Here is a 26,648-nt window from a genome sequence, read left to right as displayed (position 1 = left end):
TTCACATACCTCCATCAAAGGCCCACTTCACTGGGTAATTTATGACCTTTCCCCTAATGGATTCACCAGCTCCTAGCTGTCCATCACTGTCTGCTGCCGTCCCAGTGAGGAACAGTTTTTTCTTCTCTCACTAAAGTCTGTTCTTTTTCTAAGTGTCAGATCTCACAGACTGCCGTATAAAGCATTGTGCTATATATTCGGTATATAAATTCAAGGACTTCTGAATCCATACCATAGAAACAGACCAAAATGTAAGCCACTAGCTGTTCTACTGAATAAACAATAAAAGTTGTATTGATCAAACATGTGCCATATTATATTTAAGAGCTACAGTAGCGGGTAAAAGTTCTTGTGAATAACATATTTTGGTCTGTTCATCACTCTAACCAATCGTACGGCTTCAGAAGACAAGAAATGTAAATTGTATGAATTACTTATGCTTTTTTTTGTCCCTTTGCATTAAAAAATTACCACACAAGAAGGTGAGTAAAAGATGACAAGATGCTCAATTTGTGGTGAACTTCTTTAAGATATGACTTTTTTTATCATGTAGTCTGGAAGAGGTGTTAGTGAGGCCAGCAGGGGGTGCTCACCCTGTGGTCTGTGTGGGACCTAACACCCCAGTGTAGTGACGGGGACACTATACTGTCAAAGAGCACCGTCCTTCGGATGAGACGTTAAACCGAGGTCCTGACTCTCTGTGGTCATTAAAAATCCCAGGATGTCCTTCGAAAGAGTAGGGGTGTAACCCCGGCATCCTGGCCAAATTTGCCCCTTGGCCTTTGTCCATCATGGCCTTCTAATCATCCCCATATACTGATTGGCTTCATCACGGTCTCCTCTCCACCAGTAAGCTGGTGTGTGGTGGGCGTTCTGGCGCAATATGGCTGCCGTCGCATCATCCAGGTGGATGCTGCACATTGGTGGTGGTTGAGGAGATTCCCCCATCTATGTAAAGCGCTTTGAGTGCCGAGAAAAGCGCTATATAAATGTAATGAATTATTATTATTATTATTATTATAGTCAAATGGTAGCCATTTCAGTTTCAGTAGAAGCTTAAAACAAACATTTAGCCCTGGAAAAGAGAGCTTGCTCGCCACTATCATTTCAGGGCTATGGAAACTAAGAACATCTCATCATGTCCCCTTGAAAGGGCTCAAGGGTGGTGAATAAACAGGTTCAACCTTTAAGCAAGGTACATGGGGACAACCTCTGCTGATCACCCTTTTAAAGCCAAGATGAGGGATGAGACTCCATAAGAATTCATCAAGGCAGTCTTCCCCCAATGACACGTGGCCATAAATGTTTGCTGCAGAGAGCACTCCAGATTGCTTCATCTGGGTGAAGGTCACTAACATGGAAATGTCAAATGTCTCTTCATTGGCATGCTTGAGACGATAAGAACGCTGTGCCGCTCTAGCTCCACTTCATCAACGCCATTTAAAAGCAATGACACTAATGAGCGCTCATTTACTCCTTATTAAAGGTTTTACACCTTATCTCATGTTAATAACTATTAACAGGCAGATAATGGACCTTATTTAGAGGAGGAAGGCGAGTTAAGGCAAGTGTGTTTTAATTGATTTTTGTTTAAATTTGGGAGTGCGTGGGTAAACACGTGATTTCAGCTGATTGCCAAGATCAATGAGCTGCGCATATTAAATCAGTGTAGGAGTGCGATATTTGTGTTATTCACTGGAGAAGTCAAAGTTTAGAGGTGGGCTTACCATTCTGAACATCCAAAACGTGGTGTTTGTCCAGCGTCCATCCTCCCATGTTTGAGGCGTCAAGTTCGTAACCTTGCAGGATGGCTGTTCTTTTCTCCCACAGGATCAGATCCAAACAGGACTCATACTCAAATCCCACAGACACTTCAGAGAGACAGAGAGAGATTGCTGTTGTTCATGCATGCAAATGTATTGTATAAACATCATATCAAATGCAGCCTTCTTGAGAACCAGTGCAAAGTAATCAATACAGACTAAGTCTTAACACCACATTAAGAGGCATGCAGATAAATCATTGCATAAACATCGAGCTGATAAACCGCAGTCGTTGCCAGGCCTTATCAGATGTTCTACACAATATCAATTGATCTTTACTGCAGCCAGCCTGAACACCGTAGTGTCTCTATCATAACTTTCGTAAATCTTATAACAGATCTGCGCTTCACCAGGTGCAAATCGTTTTAAATTTATAACTGTTTTCAGCCGATCATATTAAGAAAGCGACCTTATGTCCCCCAGAGAGAATCAATAAGCACACTGCAATTCGTTGGGCAAAAAAATTACCTGCTTAATGCAATTGGCAAACCAAAGCCTGATGAGAAGGTGAAAGCCAATCAATACTCGTGAGACCTAGCTAACCTATTTACAATTTTACACTGTTCACTTCGTAAAGGCAAAGTGCATTCCTGATTTAGAGAAAAAAACAAACATGTTTTTTGTGGTTCAACATCTTTTAAATTTTGTTTATGTGAGGCGCTGAAAAGCATGTCTAGTTTAGTCTGGCCTACTGCCTGCCACATCATCAGCTGAAAATAAACTGAGGCGCTGTCATCAGCAGCTGGCCGTCTTTCTCAATGCTGAAGTGAAAAACAAAGCCACAGATTCGCCTTGACCTTCCTCAGAACAGAACGAGTTATGTTGTTCTCTGTGGTTTTGTTGATGGGTAATCATACTACAAAATACAGTCAGCATAAAAAAATGCCACAGTAAAAAAAAAAAATCTTTTAGAGGAAAGAAAAAAATGCTTCCAGTGCTATTGTTGCCTTAATCATAACTGCTTTGTTTTCCATTTATACTCCCGATTTGCATAGGTATATTTAAAGAGACATCCCATAATGCAACTGTCATAAGTAGCATGGGCCATTAAGCACATCTGCATTTTGCATGTAACAAATTCAGTCTTTCTACAGAGGGTAAATTACATTATTGCTCTACTCTGTGAATCTATAAGAACAGCATGTGATAGATGGGTGTTTATCAGCTCAACTACACTAGCTGATTTCATAATTAATATTAGTAAAAACATGAATAATGCTGTTAATTGGGAGGCATTTTTGGAAAGTTGGGAGGTTTTGAGAAGAGGTGCGATGCTGTGTCAATTTACACAAAATTAACAGTCAGAGAATCTTGCAAAAATGTACTTGGATGAAAAATTTTCACATTTAATTGGATATTCAATATTGTAGTATATATATATATATATATATATATATATATATATATATATAGTCTCTGATCTCTGTGTGTACTCACCCACAGCTTCTGACAGGCCATATACTCTTTGGTTGTATGCGTCCGTTTTGTCCCAGATGAAGGTGTAGGACAGATTGGGTTCCGCGGGGAACCACTTCTGAAAGAGGCGTCCCACCACTGCCACCATCAGGTGCACCTTCATGAGGTTAAAGGGGATGGTGGCTTGGGTCATGGTCACCTTGAGCACTGGACGGTAGCCAGCCGCCCGCGAACTCAGATACATGAGGTTCAGGTCGCTTCCCGGAATCGCTGTCTCCTCCTGAAGAACCTGCACATCAAAGAGAGAAAGAGGTGAAGATAAATGAAGATGGGGAGAGAGAAGGAGTGACTCGGGAGCATCTGGAAGCGGCATTAGAGCCAAGGATGAGGACTCAGATTTTTCTCTCCACAGGATTAAAGCACATCTGTGCCTGTGTTTGCTCTGACCGCCATTTACTTGACATCTTGGATCTAATGAGGGAGATTTTCACGGGCGGAACATGCTTATATTTACATCACTGTCGGAGGCTATTACTGTACCGGATTCCACATGCTCGACCACGAGAAATAGTCAACAGACAGAGGATTGAGGGCCACAACTTGCAGTAGAAGAGTTCAAACTGGATTGATTTCAGACTTCTAGAAAGCTGGCACATTGTACCAGATGAAACGCAGGCGTGCAGTTAGCGGCATTTAAAGGTGCCCCTGGTGAGGAGTCACCAAAGTTCAGAGCATTAGCGCTAATTTCTCTCCCTCTTTGAGATGCACAAAAGGAACACAGGAGATGAGGAGCAGCTTGGATCAACAGAGAAATTCTGCATCACAGCTTTCTCCTCAAGTGCTTAATGAAAAGCCAGTCAAGCCACTGTGGAAAGACAGTAATCCCCCTGTCTTCCAGCTCATGGCATTGTCAAGTGTCCTACTGGGAGGGGACATTTGCTTTTCTCTAACACAGAGGACAAAGGGAGCCAGAGGGAATTTCTTTTCTTCTCTTTTTTTTTGGTTTGGATGCCGCTGCACTTTTACAGGGATCAGTAGATGGGGCTAGATGGCTTTGGGAGAACCTTTGATATGCAGTCTGTAGCTTCGACAACAAAAAAATTCCAGGCAAACCGGAAACTAATGGTAGGTAGGGGATAAAATAAAAGGAAAGCAAGTTAAGACAAAGTTTGGTGGTTTCAACTCACACTTTTCAGGTTTCACATTTACTTACACACGGACATGACCGTAGCATTATGTTCTCAATTTGAAGGGCCTATGCTACCACCCTAACACCAGCTGATGCTATCCACATGTGTGTGTGCATATCCTATGTTTGTAGGTTTACTTAAGGGCGTCTATAAGCCACAATGCATTCATGCTATGTACTGGCCTCCCCTCTGTGAACTTTGATTACAGAGTCTGAGCTAATAACATGCTTTACTCCGCCTGCTATAAAGCTCTTAATAAATGGCACCGCATGCGCTGCTGTGTCTCTACGTGTGCAGCCGTGTTATTCTTAGCCACGGGGGCAAGGGCCATAAGTGCATATGGCTGCATTAAAGCAAAATATTTTCTCATTTGCCAAATGAAAGGGAAGATGAAAAAGGCTTTGAAAGTTCATTTGATACAGACCATTAAATGCACAGTAATAAAGACCAGATTGAGTTTTATCATCAAGCATTTTTTCATGGTAAGAAAAGAAGCTAGTGTTTCTGTGAGAGGCCAAAATGCAGCCAAAACAATGCACTCTTGTTGCATTTAGAGGTGATATGCCTTATAAGACAGTAGTTTCTGAAGCAGAAACAAAAAACATGATGGGAAATCATATATCTTTCATTCACTAAATGTCTCATCTGATTTTCCACTGTCGCCTAGAGCTTTTCTCTGGACGTGAAAACGTGCCGTTCTCCTCCAGCCAAATAAAAAAATTTCCATCTCTGCACGACGGCCAAGTGGAAGCAATATGCCTTCCCATTCAGTGTCACGGCCGCTAAGCGTTATGAGCGCTGGCTGAGGGATGTCTGTTTGCCATTTATGTGTGACGCTCCGGGTAAAAAAAAGACCTTGGAGGCCATTACAGCTGAAGTCCAAAAGCCCCATATTAAATGCTAACTTGGTTGGGTCTGATTACCCCTGTTTAGAGTTGCTCTCAAAGCAGGCTGTAATTCAAATCTACTTTGATGAGTGGGGTTCCTCAGAGGGGACAGACGCCCCTGTTGGGACCGAGGACAAACATGGGAAGAGGAGTGTGGCCTTGTTACATACAGTATGCTGCCGACAATAAGGAAACAATTTTTCTCCTTTATGTCTCGGAGCAAAATCGTAAGACAGCATATGTGTTGGCCCTGAGTGCTTGCATTACTGGGGATGTCCCCCCCCCACACACACATGCCACAGAAAGGTAAGAATGGAAAAGCCGGGTTATAGAGGAAGGGATCAAATACACATCTGGACACAAGTTAGGGTGGAAGAGAAAATACAGACAGAGAGAAACAGACAGAACTGAGCCAAGTTTTGTGAACCTCTCAATCAACAACAGCACTCATTTCACATGGCACAGAAAACGTGACTGAAGCATTCAATATCAACGTTTATTTTGCCTTTCTTTTTATAACTACAATTAGTTTTAAATGATTCTGTTCACTCAACAATGACAATTGTTTCATTTCTTTTTTTCTGATCTTTCTTTTGTGGAAGACTTTAAATAAAGAGCTGGTCACTGTTTTCCAAACAATTACAATAAATGGGGAGCAAAAGCACGATAAATGTATCATGAAAGTATTAAGTAGTCCATATGAATTATATGTTATATTCTTCTGAAGCCATACGAAAGCTCTTTGATGAACAGGCAACATCTCCAACAAGCACTTAACTGCAAGAGTGAATCATTAATTCGATTAATTAAAAACAAATTCATAGATTATGTCTCATTTAGACTCACATAGACAGACTTATTTATAGATTAAACATCTCTAATTCTCATTCACTTTCATTATATTAAAAAGAATGGCTAGGATATTCTTTTTTATATACCTGTTGTGTTTCACAAACACATGGGTTTTGAAAAAATCACATGGGTTTTGAAAAACAAGGGGGTGAGGATAATAGCAGAATTTTCATTTTTGAGTGAACTATTCCTTTAAGACCTTAGGAATTGTTTTGTGCAAGACACAAACTAAGCATGTTTTATATTCATTTCCCCAAAGACACAGTGCTTTATTTGGTCTGATGTGGGTCCAGCTTTCATTTTTACAGACAGGCAGCAAGAGGCTCGAGTCATTTTACACAGATTATGTAGGGGATAGTGTGTGCTTATTTGCACTATAAAAGGAACAAAAGGAGGGTGTGCAAGAGGATATACAATGCTGACCAATATCTCCTCAATATGTGGGGTTACACCGAGGGCTGTAGTGATTTCTACAGTAGGTCTTGCAAGCGCCACACTAAGATTTAAAACAGTTTTTCCTCTGAGTACTGCATGCTGGGTGCAGGATGAGGACAGAGAACAGACTGTTTCCTCAAGGTTTTTTTAGTGCCATCACTGTTCTCAAAGGCCCCTTCTTACTCGTCTAGACTCAATTGCAGATTCACACTGGCTACTGCCATATGATACCCTCTGCTGAAATAAATTTTCATTTAGTTTCCAACTGACCAGAATTATCACTTTGGTGGGAAGGATTGTTTCCGATATGGAGATCTGCATCATCCACATTGTGGCTTGCAAGTATGAAATCTCACAATCACCTTGATTTAAGGACTCAAACTAAGCCTTACCTGTGTTTCTGGAATGATGGGGCCGTTTTCGGGTGAGGATCTGAAGAAGGTGGAGAGGGGTGTGGCCACGATGAGAGGGCTGGGTCGAATGAAGCCACTCAAGTCGCAGATAGGGATATCGTTCTCCTCTTTCTTCATTACCAGCGTGTCCATTACGTAGAAGACATTCCACGGGATCCATACTGTACGGAACTGTGTCAGAAATGGCGCCCGCTCGAAGCTCAGTGTCAGTGATGCTCCACCATTGGCCAGAATGTCAAACCTGCACAGATAAAACATGGGCGTATTTATAAATATCAATACTTAGCTTCTATGAACTTAATAACGTTCTGTATAAAATGATATACACATTTAAAAAACAATAGGGCTGTCATACTCTCCTCATTAGGTATGCGTAATATGCAGGTAATGTACTGTGGAGGTGATGGAGTGAGTAACTGAGATGAATTAGACATGAGAACTGACGGCTAGACCTGGTTTAATTGTCTCTTCCTTTAACCTTCTTGATCCCAGTGCGTGTCTCCTCTGAGCCAAGAGTCTCTAAGAAGGCCCTTTCCTTCCTGACACAGGGCCTTGCCACGGTAAAAAATGCATGATAATGTGGCTGAGCCTTTTTATCATGCATTTGTGTAAAAGCCAAAACTCTCCCTCGGCTCTATCTCTCTCTCTGTTGCCATGAGAGCCTTATTAGAAGGGAAATGAGTCAGGAACTGAGCGAACTGTCCTATATTCCAATATTCAGCAACGGCTGCAGGGGGGAAAAGCAAGATAGGGCAGAAAATATGCACATAGAAGCGTAAAGATTTGCTCACATGCGCGCACACACACACACACTAGCAGAGCATCTGAGCAGCTCTGAAGGAGAGGCTGCTGGTGATTGGTCCCTAACAGCTGCGTGGCTGGTACTTTTGATCAAAATCGTGGCTGATTCCCTGTTGAAGTAAGTGGATGTGGAAGAGGTGTGGGCATGATTATCCACTGCCATTTTTTTTACGGCCTGCCCCGCTGTGGTGTTCAAGAGCTGCAACAGCTGGCTGAGTGGGCTAATCTCGGACACACTCCCTCTATCTATAGCCTACCCCCTGTACTCTCTCTCGTTCAGTCTGGGTTTTCTCTCCAGTCCAACCTCTTCTCTCATCACATTTTCTATTAAACATCTCTCTGGAAGTCTCTTTCTAACACCTCTCTTTGTCTATCTCTGTGATGCAGTGAAACCCCTCTCTTCATTGCTGTTATGTGTGCTAATGCCCTCTATTTCTCACTTAATATAAAACAAATATAGGAGCCAAAATCACCACAAAATTCTGTAATTATGTCATTATCAAGTATGATGTTTGGATGTTTGTTGTTCTATAGAACATAACGGAGAATTCTTGAAGAATATCCTGGCTACACTTTTCCATATAATGAAAGTGAATGACGATGAGTGCTGTCAGGTTCCAAACAGTATTGTTATTGTTAACTAAAACTATTAAAATTGTTTTTGTTAATTGAAATAAAGATTAAATAAAATATGAACAATAGATTAAACAAATTTTTACAAAATTAGAAATGTTGCCTTAGCAACTAAATAAAATAAGTTTAAGTGGTTACACTTAAGTTTTGGGGTCCAATTCTCCAAAACTAACTTCTCCAATTCTCCAAAACTAGTTGCTTATTAGCATGCATATTACTAGGATATTAGCTGTTTATTAGTACTTATAAATCACATTTATAAGCCTTATTTTCCATGATCTTATTCTACATTCCTTAATCCTACCCACAATCTAAATTTAACAACTACCTTACTAACTATTAATAAGCAGTAATTATAAGTTTATTGAGGCAAAAGTCGTAGATAATAGTGGGAATTGGACCCTAATCTAAAGTGACAAAAAAAGAAAAAATGAAAAAAAAAAAAAAAAAATGACAAAAGCGCATAACAAAAAAAAAAAAAAAAAAAAAAAAAAATCAAAATAAATAAAAGCTAATTCAAAATATTAATAAATACTGTAATAGAATATAACACTAGTTCAAAACCAAAGTAACAATGAAGTACAAAAATAAATAAATAATAATAATAATAAAATATGCAGTTTTGTGTAATTTCAAATCTTCTGAAGCTTAAAATAAACAGATTGAAATTCAACTTTGCACTGAAAATCATCGACTGTGAACCTCAAATCAAATATGGCACCCTTAGATGTGTTGCATCAGGTCTGATGTCAATGACACCTTTTGTGCGCCACAGAAGAAAGTAAGTCATACCGTCATTATAGGAACGACATGCAGGTGAATTAATAAAGACAGAATTTTCATTTTCCATTCAACTATTTCTTTAAAAACTTGACCCCACAGAGTCCATCAATTGCACCTAAATGCCCTTTTCTGTGATTCTATCTTTAATTGCACTGAATTCAATTCAAATTTAATTTCTTCTCTGCATGATTGCTGCCTTTTAGCCATTCAGCACTGACAAATGACAGAACATGATAGTGGGTCCTAACAGTTCCTTCTCCTTGAACAAAGATGTCTGCATAAAGAGCTTGCTGGTTACAGTCCTGAGGCCTTCAAGATTGCAGCGCTGCAGCTCCTTAATAATACCGGGATTGGTTTAACAGTACGGGAGAGTGCAGCCCATTGGCTGATTGATTCCACCCTTGTAAATCCAATGCATTTTAAACAGGCTGTTTGCTAAAGCACTGCTTCCTGAAGCAATGCCTGACATTTTCACGAGATGATCTTGGTAGATAAGACAGCGCGCGCGCACACACACACACACACACACACACACACACACACACACACACACACACACACACACACACACACACACACACACACACACACACACACACACACACACACACACACACACACACACACACACAGTTGTGGAGCCATAAGGGTTTTCAATTGTGTACTCAATCAACAAAAAACAAATGTATTCATTGAAAAGGTTTTCACACATTTATGTATATATTATGCATAAGTACTAAACATAACTAAACAGATGGTTTTGGTGACATCTATACCCTGTGCTGTATAATGACATTCAGTTATTCAAGGACAGAAACAGTATGGAAATGTATATAGGATATGTGTCTGCTTGTGTTTTCAATCAACCTACATGCCATCCTGCCGTGTGATGGTGAATCCGTGGTCTGGGTAGTGCACAAAGGACACGTTGACTCCGATCAGGGGTGTGCCATCTGCAGTGAGCACCTGCCCTCTGATAATGGACACCAGGCTGCAAAACAAACACACAGTTGGTAAGAAAAAACACACACACACACACACACACACACACACACACACACACACACACACACACACACACACACACACACACACACACACACACACACACACACACACACACACACACACACACACACACACACACACACACACACACCCTATTAATATGATTTACAGCATGACTGACCATGGATTCACTAAGCTTTCACTGCGATGTTAAAATGTCTAATCCACTGTAAATAACTAGAAAGCACACAAAATCTCTCTCACACACACTCACTCTATGCTTATTTATGTGACTCTTGCGCCCCTGTCTCTGTAGACCGCCATAATTCAGTCCCCTAAAGGCTGCAGTGGGATTCTTATGTGCTTAATTCCCAAGGCAGCTTTTCCTTCAAAGAGCTTTATAATGATCGATGTGTCCAAGGCTTTTGTTTAAAGAACTGTAACTTTCCAACCCGGGGAATAAATACCTTAAATACTTATTATTATAAGTAATAATAAGTTTTTAATATTACTTTAAATTAAGTAATATTAAATTCATATTAAATTACTTTATTTAATAATAACTGCATTATCAATTAGTTTTTTGATAAACACTTGACTTTCAAATCACACACACAAAAATAGAGCTGTCAGTTTAAAGCAACAGGTGCAACAGAATTAAACTGAGCAATGGGGTCACACGATACATTTTTTTATATTTTTACTTAAACTGTTGAACTGAGGCATGACTGAATGACAGAGCGCACTTGTACAGAGATAAATAATTAAAAATATATTATTTTAATTTAATCAAATGATCTGAATCACCTTATTATCTTTCTCAGTAGATACTGACATATTTAAACAATTGCAATTAATTTATTATTGGCATATCTAATTTGATAATTATTATTATTATTTTTTAATCAATTGACATTCCTAACAAAATAACAAAGCAACCATGAAGTTAATCAGAGGCTGGGTTGTTTTGGGCAGGATGAGTGGGAGAGATCTGCTTTAGCTGTTAATCAATGGCAGGAAGGCAGAGAGTCACTTCACCGCAGTGCCGAGCCGAGGACACCTCGCTCTACTTATTGAATGATTTTCCAGGTCATTACTGTTTTTCTGGGGGCCTAATCAGCAGAGCAGCAGTGAATCAAAGTGTGGCGTCGTCCCCCACTTGAAGCTGGGATAAGGGAAGTGTGGAAATGACCCCAGGGTCACAGGCACAGGTAAACATTCCACAAATAAGCTGCCATTTCCCATGATGTGACCTTAACTCAGTAATCCCATTTGCTTTGTGTGAGATAATAAAACAATAGTGTCCAGTGTTAGCTGCCACAGCCTGAGTGTCCTAAAAGCATGCTGTAATTCACCCTCTCAGTGCTGTATTTCTCTCTCTCTTGCCCTGAACACCACAACACACAACTATTACTGTAGCTCTGCATACAACATGCTCTGAGGCCACCATGATGACAAGATTTTCATTATGGGGTGAGCTATCCCTTTCAGTAAAAAATAAAAATGCAAGTGTGCAAGAATTTTAAACCTAAACCTACAAATGTGTACTATAAAATGCACAAACACAATCAAAATACAGAAAAAAATACATAACTACAAAATATGAATAGTCTAAAAGGGATTTAAATGAAATACAAAAATGTAAACTCACTAATTAAAAATATACTTTATATATATACATATATATATATGAAGAGTTCAGATGCAAAAGCTTCTAAGTGCCATCTGAAATTTTCTTCTAGAATGATCATTTTTATCAAGCTCGTATTTTTAAGTTCAGTAATTTCACTTAAATGACAATTAATAGGTCATTTTCATTGCCATTTAAGTGAAATTACTGAATTTAAAAATAGAAACTTGATAAAAATGATCATGGCTTTTGCATCTGAACTCTTCATATATATATATATATATATATATATATATATATATATATATATATATATATATATATATACATATGCTAGTTTTGAAATAATCAAAACCATTCAAAGACCATATACAGCCTCTTTCCCTTTTTGCCCTTCTCTCTCTCTAAGAATCACCTTCACGATGATGCCATCACAAGGATTATGGCTGGATCCAGGTGGACATCTACCAAGGTGCTCAAGGTTATTTACTTCATTCTTAAAGGGGTCATACAAATGCGCTCTTCTGGACGCTGACCCTCTCAATGCTCCAGTAGTTTTCCATCCAAACCTCACTGCTTAAAACACCTTCTATTTTGCCAACATGCACCACACAGAAGCTTAATCTGCTTAAAAGGCCCCTTAGTGCTGGGAAGCATGCAGCAAAATGAAAACAAGACATTTTCATGTATACAGGCAGGGGGTTTGCTGAGCCAGGCGTTCAAGTGAACGGACGGCTGAAGATGAAATAGGAGAAACATCTGGAGAGAGGCTGCTGGGATATATAGGGTGTGTGACAGATACTTAATTCTGTAATATTGAGGAGCTGGCACTTTTGCTCCAGTGACATGTTGTTTTACACTGTTTATGCTGTGAATCAATAGGTAATTACCCTGAGGAAACACACAAACAACAACTTTTTCTTAGCAGGATTTTCTTTGAAACCTTGTTGACCCAGAAGGCAGAATGAGGAGATATACAGTATCTGCCCAAAAAAAAATTATTTAAAATTTATTTTATTCCTGTGATGAAAAAGCTGTATTTTCAGTATATCCAGTGTCACATGATCCTTCAGAAATCATTCTAATATACTGATTTGGTGCTCAAGAAACATTTCATATTCTAAGTATCAATGCAGTTGTGCTGCTTAACATTTTTCTGTGGAAATGGTGATACTTTTTTTTCAGGGTTTTTGATAAATAAGAAGTTAAACGAGAAGCATTTATTAAATAAAAATCTTTTGTAACATTATAAATGTCTTCACTGTCACTTGATCAATTTAATGCAAACTTGATGAATAAACGTATTAATATCTCTCTTTTGTTAAGCAGCAAATCTGTTTTCACCATTGATAATCATAAGAGTTGAGCAGAAAATCTGCATATTATACAATTCTGAAGCATCATGTGACACTGAAGACTGGAGTAATGATGCTGAAAATTCAGCTTTTACCATCACAGGAATAAATAACTTTTAAAAAATGTATTAAAATAGAAAACAATTGTTTTAAATTGTAATATAACTGAATCACAATATTACTGAAATTACTGTATTTTTGATTAAATAAACGCAGCCCCCTTGGTGAGCATAGAGACTTCTTTCAAAAACATAAAAAATGGAAATGTTTCCAAACTTTTGACAGGTACTATATATATCATTATTCACAATAACGGCCTTTCCTCAGTCAGCCAAAATATATATCTGTGCTGTGTCCTTTTATCACCATTTGTCACCATTTGTCCTTTTTAAACAAAAAGCAGCCTACGATAAAAAAAACGCACAAATCGAACTAAACTTCACAATGAATACAAAAACCAGAGCCTTTAATGTTTACTTAAACATCTATATTATTTAGTGAGCGATTATTCTATTTTATCATGAGCTAGGAGGATGAGGGAGTCTGGTACACATGGTTTGTGTTACATTCAATGACTGCCAAACAAACTCTCCAGCCAAAATGACCGATATTCAGTGCAGATGTGCCCCGCGTGGGTTTGTGCATTTATTTTTAAATCACATTAGTCTACACCTCCCCTTATCAGATCAGTCTTTATCTTGCCACAGAGGTACTTAAAGGTTTAATGTCCTCACATATGGGGCACCGGCATTGGGCCTATTCAACTCTTTGTTGTAGCTAATCGTGTTATCTGTCATGACCGAATCGCAGTTGCCAAGCAATTTTTGAGAGTAATCAAGCTAACTTTAATGTGATTTCCATCTTAACAGAACATGTGCATTGAGTTGCGCATAGGAGGCAGGGAACAAGATAAACAAACTGATCGTGATTGCATTATTATCACGTATCAGTCAAATTGAAACGTGACTGCGAGCATTTGTGGTGTCGCAGAAGATCAGTCAGTCTGCTTTGTGTTTTTATTCCGGGTCTCCACCGATATTAGCTTACTCACTGAATCTTGCACAAAAAGGAACAGGCGCTTAATTGACAGAGCAAAAGGGATGAACAAGGTAAAACAGAGCCATGAAGGCAGTTGACCATGACAACTAATAAATGATTATATCCATTCAAGCAAACATAGAGAAGATGCTTTGGACAAACCCACTCTCTGGATGTGACAACTTAATTAATAGCAGTGCTTATTCAAGCAGGCTATTATCAGATCTAACATCTCTTTCCAATAACCGTTATGGTGCTCTCACATACACAATGCAAATTGAGGCACATAATTTGTAAATTACACTTTAATGCAACTTCGAAAATCTTTCTCTCTGTAACTCGGGTCACACGGTTCTTTGAGGTTTTGTCAGCACATCTGTTTCCATGGCAACTGTATGAAGTCTTTAAGAGGGCTGTTGGAAGCAATTGTAGGGAGTAATGTTTTTTTCTTTTTTATTAATGGTGGTTCACGCACATGGTCGCTCGCAAAGTAGAAACTGGATTCATAAAATTTACATCATAAGCCACCACGAACAAGTGCTGCTCTTCAGTATATTTTAATTGTTAGACATTAAGAATCCTTTTCAGCTATAGATCAGTTGGTTCAGTAATTTAGATCTTTACTTGTGCTGCACTGGCCTCACCACAAGTATGATAAATAGTGTGTGTGTTTTTTAATTAACTATATCACTTTTAACAAATATTTTTCATTAAAGTTCAGTTCCTTGCTATATATCTATCAGGGTTAAATCAACTCCATGACAGCAATAACATCCCATATTTGCTGGAAACAATATGGCTTAAGGTAATGATAATGGCTTATGTTATGGTAATGGCTCATTGAGTGAACCATTAGGCTACTGATTTGTCTATAATTTTTTATTCGTTTTTTTTTTTTTTTTTTTTTACCAATACTTTATTGTGCTTTTCTTACAAACAAAGTTACCAGCATTAACACTACCAATTTATTTGTTAGACTTAATTCAGCGTGGAGGACATAACTGATAACTAAAATAAAACAGATATACACAAGACAAACAGATGTACATATAAAGAACATAAAGAAGAATAAATAAAATAAAATAACTATATACATAATTTCAGAGAAATGATGTGTCTGTTGAAATAAAGGTAATTAAGGTGTCTAGCAAAATAAAAGGAGGAGAAAAAAAGAAACCGTTCAAACAAACAAGAGAACCTGCACTCCCATTTATAAAACATGTTTAAAAAGATTAATGTAAGATGTAGTTCATCACTTGCCCGATAAGGCTTGGGCCTTTACGGCATCCTTATTGATGAGCCCTGATACAGCCATACCTTCTGTTAAACGGGTTGTCTCCATTAATGACATGCGTGCTCTCTGGGCCAATGAGGAAACTGATTCGCTGATAGAACGACTGGGCGGCTTGCTGTGGGCTCGTGGGTTGGTTCTGGCTGATGATGTCGATGGGGTCAGGAGAGCCACGGCAGAAGAGTTGAGTCTGACACGAGCTTTGCAGGCAACAGTCTGGATCCATACAGTCCACCAGGCCATCTGCACACACAGACACACACCTCACTTAACAATGCACATAAAAAATATGAGGTTCTATGTGTTCAAGAGTCTTATAGTATATCCTGTGTCCTGTCTTACAGATCCTGTCACGCTTTTATAGTGTGAGAGAATTGAAACGATTTTGCATCTATGCTTCATACATCATCCACCCATTAGTTCTTTCACCTTTAGGGTCAGAAACATGACAGCAATATCCTCTCTTTCTTCTTTCACATTGTCAAGACTCTCTCTTGCCTCTATCAGTATACACCTAATGCTTTGTGTGGAAATGCGATCTGATCTCCCGCAGGTAAGTGCCATAAACCTCTGCCATCCGTCTCAGCTAGTTTATAAAAAGCCCTGTGCACATCTGGCACACGGTCACAGGGGGGTTGTAAAATAACACATGTGCAAACACGCACTAATCAGTATGAGACCAATTCTTTTTTTACAGCACCCTGAGCTGACACCGCTCTGGTGAGATCCGAGGCAGAGTGTCTGACTGTTTGTTTTGCCTTACGAGGGTCCCGGCACCCCCTGCCAAAAGCACCACGCAACTTCATGTGAGATCTGGACCTCTCGTAACTCTCACGCTGCTTTAAATCCGGTCCGCTACGGCCAAAGTCAACACGCACATGCAAAGGTTCCTCCAGAGGGAGCAGAATCTTTTAACATAGCTTGCGTATAGGTCACACAAAACAGAGGTCACGTAATGGGATCTTTGGACATGTATGCGTATTTAAGGAGAAACGTATTTATTTTTTATGTTTGTTTTTGTAAAGAACTTTATGTTCTGATCTTTTTACAGTACCTCTTTGTAATAGCTATTGAAAGGAAGCCAAATTCAAAGAATATCTGCAAAACGTGGCACGATTACTGTACGACTGAGGATATATCATAACCTTACTGTATATTTTTCTTTCCGCTTTGGAAAAACTTCAAAGCTTCTTTTCAGGCTACCAGAGGACTGTAAATCCTTCAGATTTAAGATGTTACAGACCGCATTATCTCCAACTAGAAAAACAATCTTCTCTAATGCTTTGGAATTGAGCTGTGTTTAAAGGTTCATGCATTCAGCTCAGTGGAGAAGATTTCTAGACCTAGACCGCATTCTTGGACCTCAAGCGTGCAACAGAACCTCACATGTACCAAAACGTTCTGCAACCAGACACACATGCCCTGAATGCAAGATCAGTGGAGAAGGATTCACGACTACTTGCCCCTTGAGCAGGCCTGTCATTTTTATTGAATGCAAGTAAAAAGAGATGCTCTGTCATAGTCGGTCTCGTCAAGACTAGAAGTAGAACCTTCAGACTCTAAGCTAACCTCCAGTTTTGAGATTTACTTGTCTTTGGTCTTAGGGTCTTATCTTGTGTGCTATATTCTGATGGGACAGACCAGTGAGAAATAGCGTGACTCTTCTAAATCAATATATGCTTACTTTTATGTTTCTATCCGTTTGCTTAGAAAGCTCAGCCATAACAAGTTTTGGTGTGTTTAAGACCTGCTTAAAAACTTTACTTACTAAACTTAATTTATCACGACTTTTACTGAAGGTGAAGAAATGACAATGTCACAATATGTCAGTTGTCTCATAAACAATTAAACATGCACATTTTACCGTTTCCACCAGGGTGACATACTTGACCTGATTATCATTGACAAATATGTATGTGATATTTACATTCACATTCCCATATGCATCCCATTTAAATTTTATAACATTTATGCGTCCAGTCACCGGTGACCTCACCTCCTTCATTGTCCTTGCCGTCTGCGCAGAGCGTCTCCATGGCAACGTCACATCCAGCCCCTCTCCAGCCTGGTTGGCAGACACAATGCCAGCCGTTCTGATCCAGGGTGCAGCGGCCATTACTGTTGCACAGACCGGGACATCCCTCTGCAGAGACAGACAGAGCCGTCATACACTAGTACGGGCGTGTGCATGTTCAAATGTGTGTTGGACTGAGTCTCTATGTGTGTGTTTTAAAATTTATATGCCAGTATTCTCTCTGAAAGTTGTTCTTCTGTTGCTGCTAAAAATCGCCATATATACGTGGCCACAGTAGGACACAGTGTGTCTTCGGCTTGTGAAACACAAATGGTAATCCAAACAGAGATACACTGACATCGTCGAGAATGAAATTAAAAGTTTAAAGGTGAACACAGACTGACGCTGGACTTCAAACAGGCCTAGAGAGATGCACAGAGGCTGTAGATTCACATGGATGTAACGGATGTTCTCTCTCGACACAACGATTCATTTTAAAAGGGATGGCATACGTTTGTGAGAAAATCAAGGTGAGATTCAAAAGGAAAAAGAACCGATTGAGGAATCCAAATGAAAAAAAAAGATTTAAAGAAAATCAATTAAAAGAGAGAAAATTTAATTTAGAAGAAGAGATCAAAGGAAGGGATATAAAAGGGTGAGGGAATCATAAATCAGCAATGGCATCCATGTGAAGCTACGGCACACAGAGAATCCCAGTGGCATAAAGTATAGGGTGGACATCTGAGCTGGCGAGAGAGTGTGTGCCTCCAGCGCTATACTTTCTGCCCAGGTCACATTCCGCCGGACGGAATCAGAGGAAAGCGAGAGAGGCCAGGGGGAGGGAAGGGGAGGACTGTGGGAGAAGCTAGGCTAACAAACACCAGGGGTCAGGCTGCGGGATGCATGGAGACAGGACCCACAGGATTCCCAAACAAAACTCAAGGACCACAGGTGTGTGTGTGTGTGTGTGTGTGTGTGTGCACGTGTCAGTAATTGCGTGTGTGTGTGTTTGTGGCTTGTTCAAGACAAACAATGATGAATTTGGCAGATATAAAGGACAACAATAAATAGAGCGAGGAGACTAGAACATAGACACGCTGACATCGTGCTTCAAGACAAAAAAGTGAAGGAGGGAGAAAGAAAGAAAGCAAGAAACAAGAAAAGAAAGAAAGACACAGAGAGACAGCGGAGTGATTGCTTGTGACAGTCTCCTTGGGGCTTTGGTATGCATTACCTTTAAATCCTATCCTCTCTCCTATTATGGGGCCGGGAGGGAGGAAAGTTCGGGAAAGAAAATTAACAAAAAAAATCTGAGCACTTGAGTCCAAGTGAAGGACGATTCAGAACACAAAAACACAAAATGGAAAGAAAAGAGAGAGAAAGGAAGCAAATGACCATAAAGAGAAGGAGGAAAGGAAAGAAGGGCTTTGAGAAGGAGGAAGACGAGATGTTGAAAGAGGAGTGGGAGCTGTTTCGACTTTGGCCGACTCCGTCTGGAGGATTGCCACGGCGTGTATATTGTGTTACTCAACGCATTAATAAATACCATACTGAGATACACTACGTGCCATGTCGGTTTAGCATTGTATGAGTGAGAAAATGAAAAAAAAAAGCAACATGGAATGTGGTAAAACATAACAAAAACAAGCGAAAAACATGTTCTGAGCTAATATACTGAGGTTTGGAGTAAAAGTATCAAAGTAAGCCCGTAAGAGTTTAAGAAACATCTTAAATGGTAAAAAAAAAAGATCTTGGCGGTCTGATGCACCATATGCCAGTATGCGAGTCTAGAATCACACTTGGCTTAGCACTGATTTAGCCCTGTGAAATCATTTCCAAAAACACCTCAGTAACAGTAAACAAGAATCTGCAAGTATCTCTTCACTTGATCTCCGTTTACACCGCCAGCTCGTAGTTCATTTTAAAATAAACATGGCTGATAGTCATTTGCGTGCAGGTTTCATGGCGCACTATTGTTTTCAAAACGAACGTGAGTGCGACTCTGGGACACGGAGGAGGTGCTAAACTGCAGATGTGGAGCAGTGGTGATTTAGCTGTGGCGAGGGGGATGGTTCTGCAGAAGTTGGAACATTAGCCAAGGAGAGCACTGAGGACATTGGATTGGATTTCTGACAGTCCAAAAAAAGAAGCCAATGAAGAATCACAATAATAGCAGACACGCAGAGGAGAGAGAGAGAGAGAAGAGGTTATTAATGCGCCATAAAAATGTCATAAAGACCTCAATCCGGGACACAAGAGCTCAAGGGAGAGAGAATGAGAGAGAGAAAAAGGAGGAAAGATACAGTACCTTGGACATACGTCTCCGGGTGAGCTTTACAGGGAGCAAGAAGAAGAAAAAGGAAGAGAAGAGGATGTTAAAAAGGTGTGAAAAGACAGTCAACCTGAAGACCACATACAGAAACTAAGAGCTTTTTTAGTACTGCTGGAAGATGTCGTAATTTCAGCATCTGGTTCCAAAGTGCATCTTCTACTGACAGACATTCAAAAATTTATTTCTCCTTTCTCACATCAACATATATAAACAAAGATTTTTCAAAGTTGTAAGTAAAACATAGATAAAAAAAACCTTCAACTTCAAAATATCACATTTAATTCACTTCCCATTTCTTTGTGAATTTTACAAGCAATTTCTGAGTGAAAATTGTTTCAAAGTAAATCATACACCAAATATTTTTCAGTGTACTTTACAACTCCTTTACAAAACGTGGTTCTCAAAGCCTAAAGGTAGAGGTACCCTGCACAATCCTCTGCGTCACCATTTGTGGAACAAATGAAAAACAACACCCCCATAGAAAATGACTCACTCTTCCTGTTCAGTATTCACTAAGCGTTCCCATAAATCGGTTTTCAAATGTGTGACACTATCACTCATAATGCATAAAGTAAATAACATAGGCATCATGGGATTTACAGTACTGCACCGAACGGGACCTCACATGCTAATTGGAAATTGCATCCCGATGATTGACATGTGGTTCAAGAATCCTGCTGTATGTTTGCTATTTCACGTTTCACATTGTCATCACATCAGGTCTATTATCCTTGAGCCTCTCAGTGTGTGAGTGAAATATTATATGGCCCTGAGTGAAAAAAAAAAAAAAAAAGTGTGTGTTGGTGGGAATACTGTATGGATAAGCTCTGAATCATCCGCATGTGTACGAGAGCAATCATCTCCTTCCTGTGGCTAAATGAAATGATTTCTGACAAGGCTTTGGGAGAAACCCTGTGCGGCGTGTCATAACATTACATATGCTAAGTCACAACAAATCATCTTAAATAAAAGGTCACCTTTTAATACAAGCATAACAACGCTACTATGCAGAGGCTTCATTAGCTGGATTATGTTCTTAAGGAAGATACTCTTGTGTGAATGGAAGATGACTGTGTGTGGTTGAGACAGATTGAGAGGTTGTGTGTGTGTGTGTGTGTGTTTGTGTGTGAGAGAGAGAGAGAGAGAGAGAGAGAGAGAGAGAGCGAGAGCAAGAGCGTACTGATTAAATTCCTCGGGTGTCTCGTTTCCACACACTCACTGTTATGTCTGGGAGATCCAGAACTTACACAGTTGTAGAAGACCGGGCTGCGTATCTATCCCAGAATACACAACGGGTTATGAAAACACAAGCTAACGCATACTCTGAGCTGGAAACTTGCCAGTGAGGGCAGCCAATTACTGGCTAATTACAACAAACTTTTGTTCATTTACATTGATGGTCCTAAGGGGAGAGAGAGAGAGAGAGAGAGAGAGAGAGAGAGAGAGAGAGAGAGAGAGAGAGAGAGAGAGAGAGAGAGAGAGAGAGAGAGAGAGAGAGAGAGAGAGAGAGAGAGACGGAGGGGAAGGGGAAAAAAGGCAATCATCCCTTTATGGACATCAATGCTTCATTATTTACGTGCACATTCAAAGAGCTCTGATTAAAGTGACATTAATCTGGAAACAATTACACATTGCGTCCAGCTCGGCTCAGTCACTGTTCTTCCAAAAAGAAAAAGCCTATATTAATTTCCATTATCCTAATTGCTATGCACAGCCACATGGTGGTATACATGCCCCCACAGCTGTGGGTATAGCTAGTGTGACATAGAGGCCAAACGTGTTTTAATCACGCTCATGGGCACCTCAAGCCATCCCACAGAACCAATCAAATGTTAGCAATGTGTCAGCCCTCTACCTGCCCGACAGATGCCCCGCCACCGTAATGACAGGATAGCACATGCCACCACCACCACCTCCATCCGCAGCATTACACAGACGGCAAGTCTGATTCCCGTTCCCTTTTCAGAGCATGCTTGGATTAATATGCTGTAACAGGGCATTTCCTTAATTACTGATTGAAATGATAAAGCGTGGAAAATGATTTGTAGATGTACAGTGCGTGCAGTTTTTGCTTTAATCATCCATCTATCTGACATGGTTTGATGTGAGGGGAGAATTGAGGGCATTTGAGATCAAGATGATGTAGTTGTGTATTAGCGTGCTGTAGGTTTTGCTATTGATTTTTTTTTTGTCTGTATGCACGTGTGCATGCGTGATAATAAATGGGAGGTTTTGAAGGACAGGCGCTTCAGTACAGCATTCATTTGTTTTCGACTGCATGCAAGGTACTCTACCGATCAAACATTAAATATGCTGTATTAATTATACTGAATTGATAAATAATAAAAAGTAAAACTGTAATATTGTGAAATATTATTACATTTTAAAATAATTCAATTTTAATATATTTTAAAGTGTAATTTTCATTATGCATCAATGTACAGGTATCATCAATTATTTTTGGTGCTCAATTATTAATAATGGTTCTTACTATTATCAATGTTGAAAACAGTTTATGCTGCTTAGAAATCTTAGAAAGATAAAAATCTTTTGTTCAATCAATTTAATGCATCCTTGCCAATTAAAAGATTATTCTTTTTTTAAATCATACATTCCTCAGATTTTGGAATGGTAGTATATCACGGTTTCCACAAAAATATTAAACATGTGACACTGGTGCTGAAATAAATGCGATATATCACAAAGCTCAATATGGTAGATGTTAGGGGAAAAAAGTCCTGCCTTTAATATATAACAGCCAATACCTTTTTGCTCTACCACATGCACGTCCTTCAGCTGGACAAACCTGAAAAACATATTTTTGTAGCCAGAATTTAACTATAAAAGTAACATTTGTGATACCATGGTTGTCAAATTTTATTTGTGATTTGGCCTGTTATTGAAACCTACCCTTGCCAAGCAGTTTGGATATTTCGGTCTTTCCTCATTCAACTTTCATGACTACAAAATAGCTGCCTGGGGGCTGTACCTATATGGCTGCTGAGTAAACCGATCTGCTCCAATAATGCTTTAGGATTCTTCACACCATAGTTCAATGTGTGCACTTTTACAGTACGGAAGTTTGACAAGATTATTTTGAATGAATGTGTGTGTGTGGGTACATTTCTGTATGCTCCAGCAGGGTTGACTGATGTGTGTGCACAGCTTGCTGTAATCCATGGCTTTCTCACAGTAAGAGTTGTGCTTCTGATGAATGATCTGGAAGGGCCCAAAGCCTAATGAAGCATACAAGTCTTAATAAAAAATCTTAAATGTCTGGCAGTGGAAGCTTCTGACAAGCCACACTTCACAGAAAAAAAATCTCTTTTCTTTAGTCATAAAGAGTCTTTAAAGAGCTATTACTAATAAACGATCCTAAGAAAATGGGTTCACGAGTATATTCGTGTTCCAGAATATGCACCATTTATTCACATTATACAACATGCATTGTGATTCATCATATTCCCAAACTTGTTGCTAAAGTGAATGCTTGAGCTCAGAGGATGTAGAGATGATGCATCTTAGAAACAGGCTTTTATTTAGTGAGTGTAGCTCATTAAGTTACACCAAAGTCCTTTTAATTAAGTTTACTCAGTTACTATTTCCAGTGACACAACTACTAATAAGGGAAAACAGAAATTTCCAAAACTGTTAGTCAAGAAGTTTTTTTTTGTGAAAAAAAAAAAAAAAAAAAAAAAAAAAAAATATATATATATATGTAAGGAATAATTGACGACAGGCCGTTAATTTATTAGAAAAATAATGCACACCCGAGGTGGTAATGCGGTCACGACGCAAAGCGGAGTTACCCAACCTCGAAACATTGTTCAGATTATGTATTTCAAGACGTTTGTAAAGTTTTTGTCATTAAAACGCTCTTGTATGTAGGACTAATTTCTTACGCATCTAATCCAATGCCTTCGTTGCTAATTCCAAAACGTCATTTTAGAGTTAGTAACGGAGGTTTGAGCCACTGATAGCAGACTAATGCTGGGACACACGACTAGCTGACACATTCTCTGACTGTTTTCATCGACTGCAGCAGATTTTAAAAACCGACTTTGAACACAGACTGAACGCGCTGAACACACGTTTGGGCATGATCAGTCATACGTATCAAATTACATTCATAACCGGCCTTAAAGTGTGTCCCCAGTTATTAATGCAGTTATTAGAGAGAGAGAGATGTTGCAATAATGAGACAGAAAAGCATGTGCGTCAATATTATTATTTATTTATTAATTCAATTCCTTTTAATTAATTCGAATTCATTATTTTTTTTTCCTATTATTGACAGATGACAGACTAGCCAAATAAATGAAACACAAAGCCCTTTTAACAAGTAGGCCTATCATTTGTTATATTATCTGCAATAATAATCCGTGCTGCAGGATTATCCATTTATTTAGCCTATATTCAGTTTAATTTTCTATTGATTATAGATAGGAATATACTTTATTTATTCAAATTAAACTGCATGTTTCCATTGATTGTGAAGCTAGACATTGAAAATTCCAGATCAAGCTCATGCGGCTAAATGTTTTTTTCTTGTTATGAATTGTATCCTATTTTCCGTTATTACCCTTAACTACGCGAAATGATATGGAACTGTAATGCGGTCAAGACCTGCCTGGAACTACTTTAACTGTGCGTTTCCCTGAAAATAATGCACACCTTAGAACGTTCGTCAACCAATCAGATTCAAGCATTCAACGGCCCTGTAGTATAAATAAATATATATATATATATATATATATATATATATATATATATATATATATATATATATTGCTAATGCACATGCATATTTCAGAGTAAACAAACAGGTGGTTTATATATAAAAAAAATATGACTGGCTCTTTTATATGATACGTGGACTTCCACTCCTATAGATGCCATTTTTGTGATATAATTACAAGTGGATTAAAAAAATTACTAAATGTACCTCAACCCACTAAATTGAGTATTCTTCGAGAAATCCTATTAACGCTCAACAACTCCTGAAATAACCTGTTATCTAAAAAGAGCATCGCAGCCTTCGACAAGAGAATGTGCAGTTGGCAGAGAGTGTGTTTTGGGTGTCGTGAGAAATATTTCATGCTCTTACTCTCCTTCTCCTCCTCTCATGAAGCTCCCCAATAATTTCCAAATGAATAAACAGATCTGAGTCACACTAAGCTAAATCAAACAGATATTAAATAAACAGAATATTGAGAGAATTTGATCAATTTCATTGAATCAGTTCAAACTGTCCAGGATCTAGGACAATATATAAAAGTGGCCCCAATCAGATTAAGAAAAAAACCCATAGAGCAAAGAAAAAAAGTCTGTATTTTTTAGGCTTTTTGAGAAAGACTTCATGTCATAACAATAAAATACATACTGAAAATGTCTGGATGCTGCCGGTCAGTCTGAGTGTCTTTGTGTGAAAGAATCATGACGCAAGTATGCTGTAATGCAGGCATGTGTGTGTGGACTCACTGTGAAGAGGTCTAATGAGAGTAAGTGGGTGTAGAGGGACAGGGAAGGTCACACACACAAACACACAATTCACACATACACAAACACACACCTCTGCATGGATCCAAGAGGCCCCTTATCTCAGTCTGACACATATGATGTATGAGGTACCATAATTCTTTTAGCTCCCTCTTGTGCTCTCTTTCAAACACACACACACACACACACACACACACACACACACACACACACACACACACACACACACACACACACACACACACACACACACACACACACACACACACACACACACACACACACACACACACACACACACACACACACACACACCTTCTGCAATGCATGCACTCAGCAAAGAGGGACGAAGTATCAACCTTGGCCTAAAGAGATGTATTCAATCCTCCAAACTCTGGAAGGCCACACACAAAGTAAACACAACCTGTAAATTTTTTTGCACATAAAAGCATTATACTGTAAACACTTTAAACTTGAAGTGTTAATATACAGGGACAAGCAAGTAAGCCACTCGTAGGTGAATTTCTCTGAAAAGTGTCAACACATTGCTCTTTTTTTAAGAGCACCCAGACAAGCCTAACACAGCAGCATTGGCTCAACCAATGGCGTGTACAATTTCTTCGGCAGACAAACGACAAGCAGGGTAAGTATTCAGCAAACATGTTTGATAACAGTCATTATGTTTGCAATTTCATTTGGTGATGCTAGCAGCACAGGAATTTCACACTTCAGCTTAAATGAAACTATAAAATTGGCCAATCCATTAAAGCCACAGACATGTATTTTAAAATTTGGTCTCCTACAGTCTTACGGCCATTTATAATGTGTAAACTTAGAGCAACAAGGTCATTAAGTGATCAAACTCAGCAAGCATTTTTGCTCAGTAAAGTTTGGAGCCGGGGTGAGAGTGTGGTGTGTGGGTGGCTGGCTCGAACAGAAGAGCAGGACAGAATTACGTGCTAACCGTGCTAATTTGGAAGACGAATAGCAAAATGTTGGCCAGATTCTCATAAAGCTGCCCAATGAAACAGGCCTGCTTGCTAACAAGGCCGCATACCTCGATCGCTCGTGTTGAGTAATGGAGCAGCTGACGTACCCTGCTGAGAGTTGAGCTGGTGGAGGATGTAGCCAACACGCTAACAACAAATCAACAGATTTAGTGACTGACGGTTAAGCAACTTGAAGACTTTGAGTTTGAGAAGAAAGAGAGGGACTTTATTTAAAATGTAATAGAAATATATATATAGA

At 39.1% G+C, this 26,648-nt stretch overlaps 1 protein-coding gene across 3 annotated transcripts in view; it reads right to left on the bottom strand.

Annotated features, from left to right (window-relative positions):
• tenm3 (teneurin transmembrane protein 3) overlaps positions 1–26,648 on the bottom strand; it is a 271,342-nt gene that overhangs the window by 35,369 nt on the left and 209,325 nt on the right. For all 3 annotated transcript variants that reach the window (XM_081360456.1, XM_081360457.1, XM_081360458.1), the window contains 6 exons: positions 17,552–17,698; positions 15,582–15,798; positions 10,105–10,224; positions 6,996–7,257; positions 3,261–3,528; positions 1,728–1,871 (listed from right to left, as the gene is read on the bottom strand). In XM_081360456.1, coding sequence (XP_081216582.1) covers positions 1,728–1,871; positions 3,261–3,528; positions 6,996–7,257; positions 10,105–10,224; positions 15,582–15,798; positions 17,552–17,698 — 1,158 coding nt within the window. The remainder of the gene's footprint in view (positions 1–1,727; positions 1,872–3,260; positions 3,529–6,995; positions 7,258–10,104; positions 10,225–15,581; positions 15,799–17,551; positions 17,699–26,648) is intronic.

The sequence above is a fragment of the Scardinius erythrophthalmus genome, assembly GCF_964197995.2.
Source record: "Scardinius erythrophthalmus genome assembly, chromosome: 3".
Taxonomy (NCBI): Eukaryota; Metazoa; Chordata; class Actinopteri; order Cypriniformes; family Leuciscidae; genus Scardinius; species Scardinius erythrophthalmus.
Note: the sequence above shows the minus strand (reverse complement) of the source record. Positions and strands in the feature narration are given on the sequence as shown.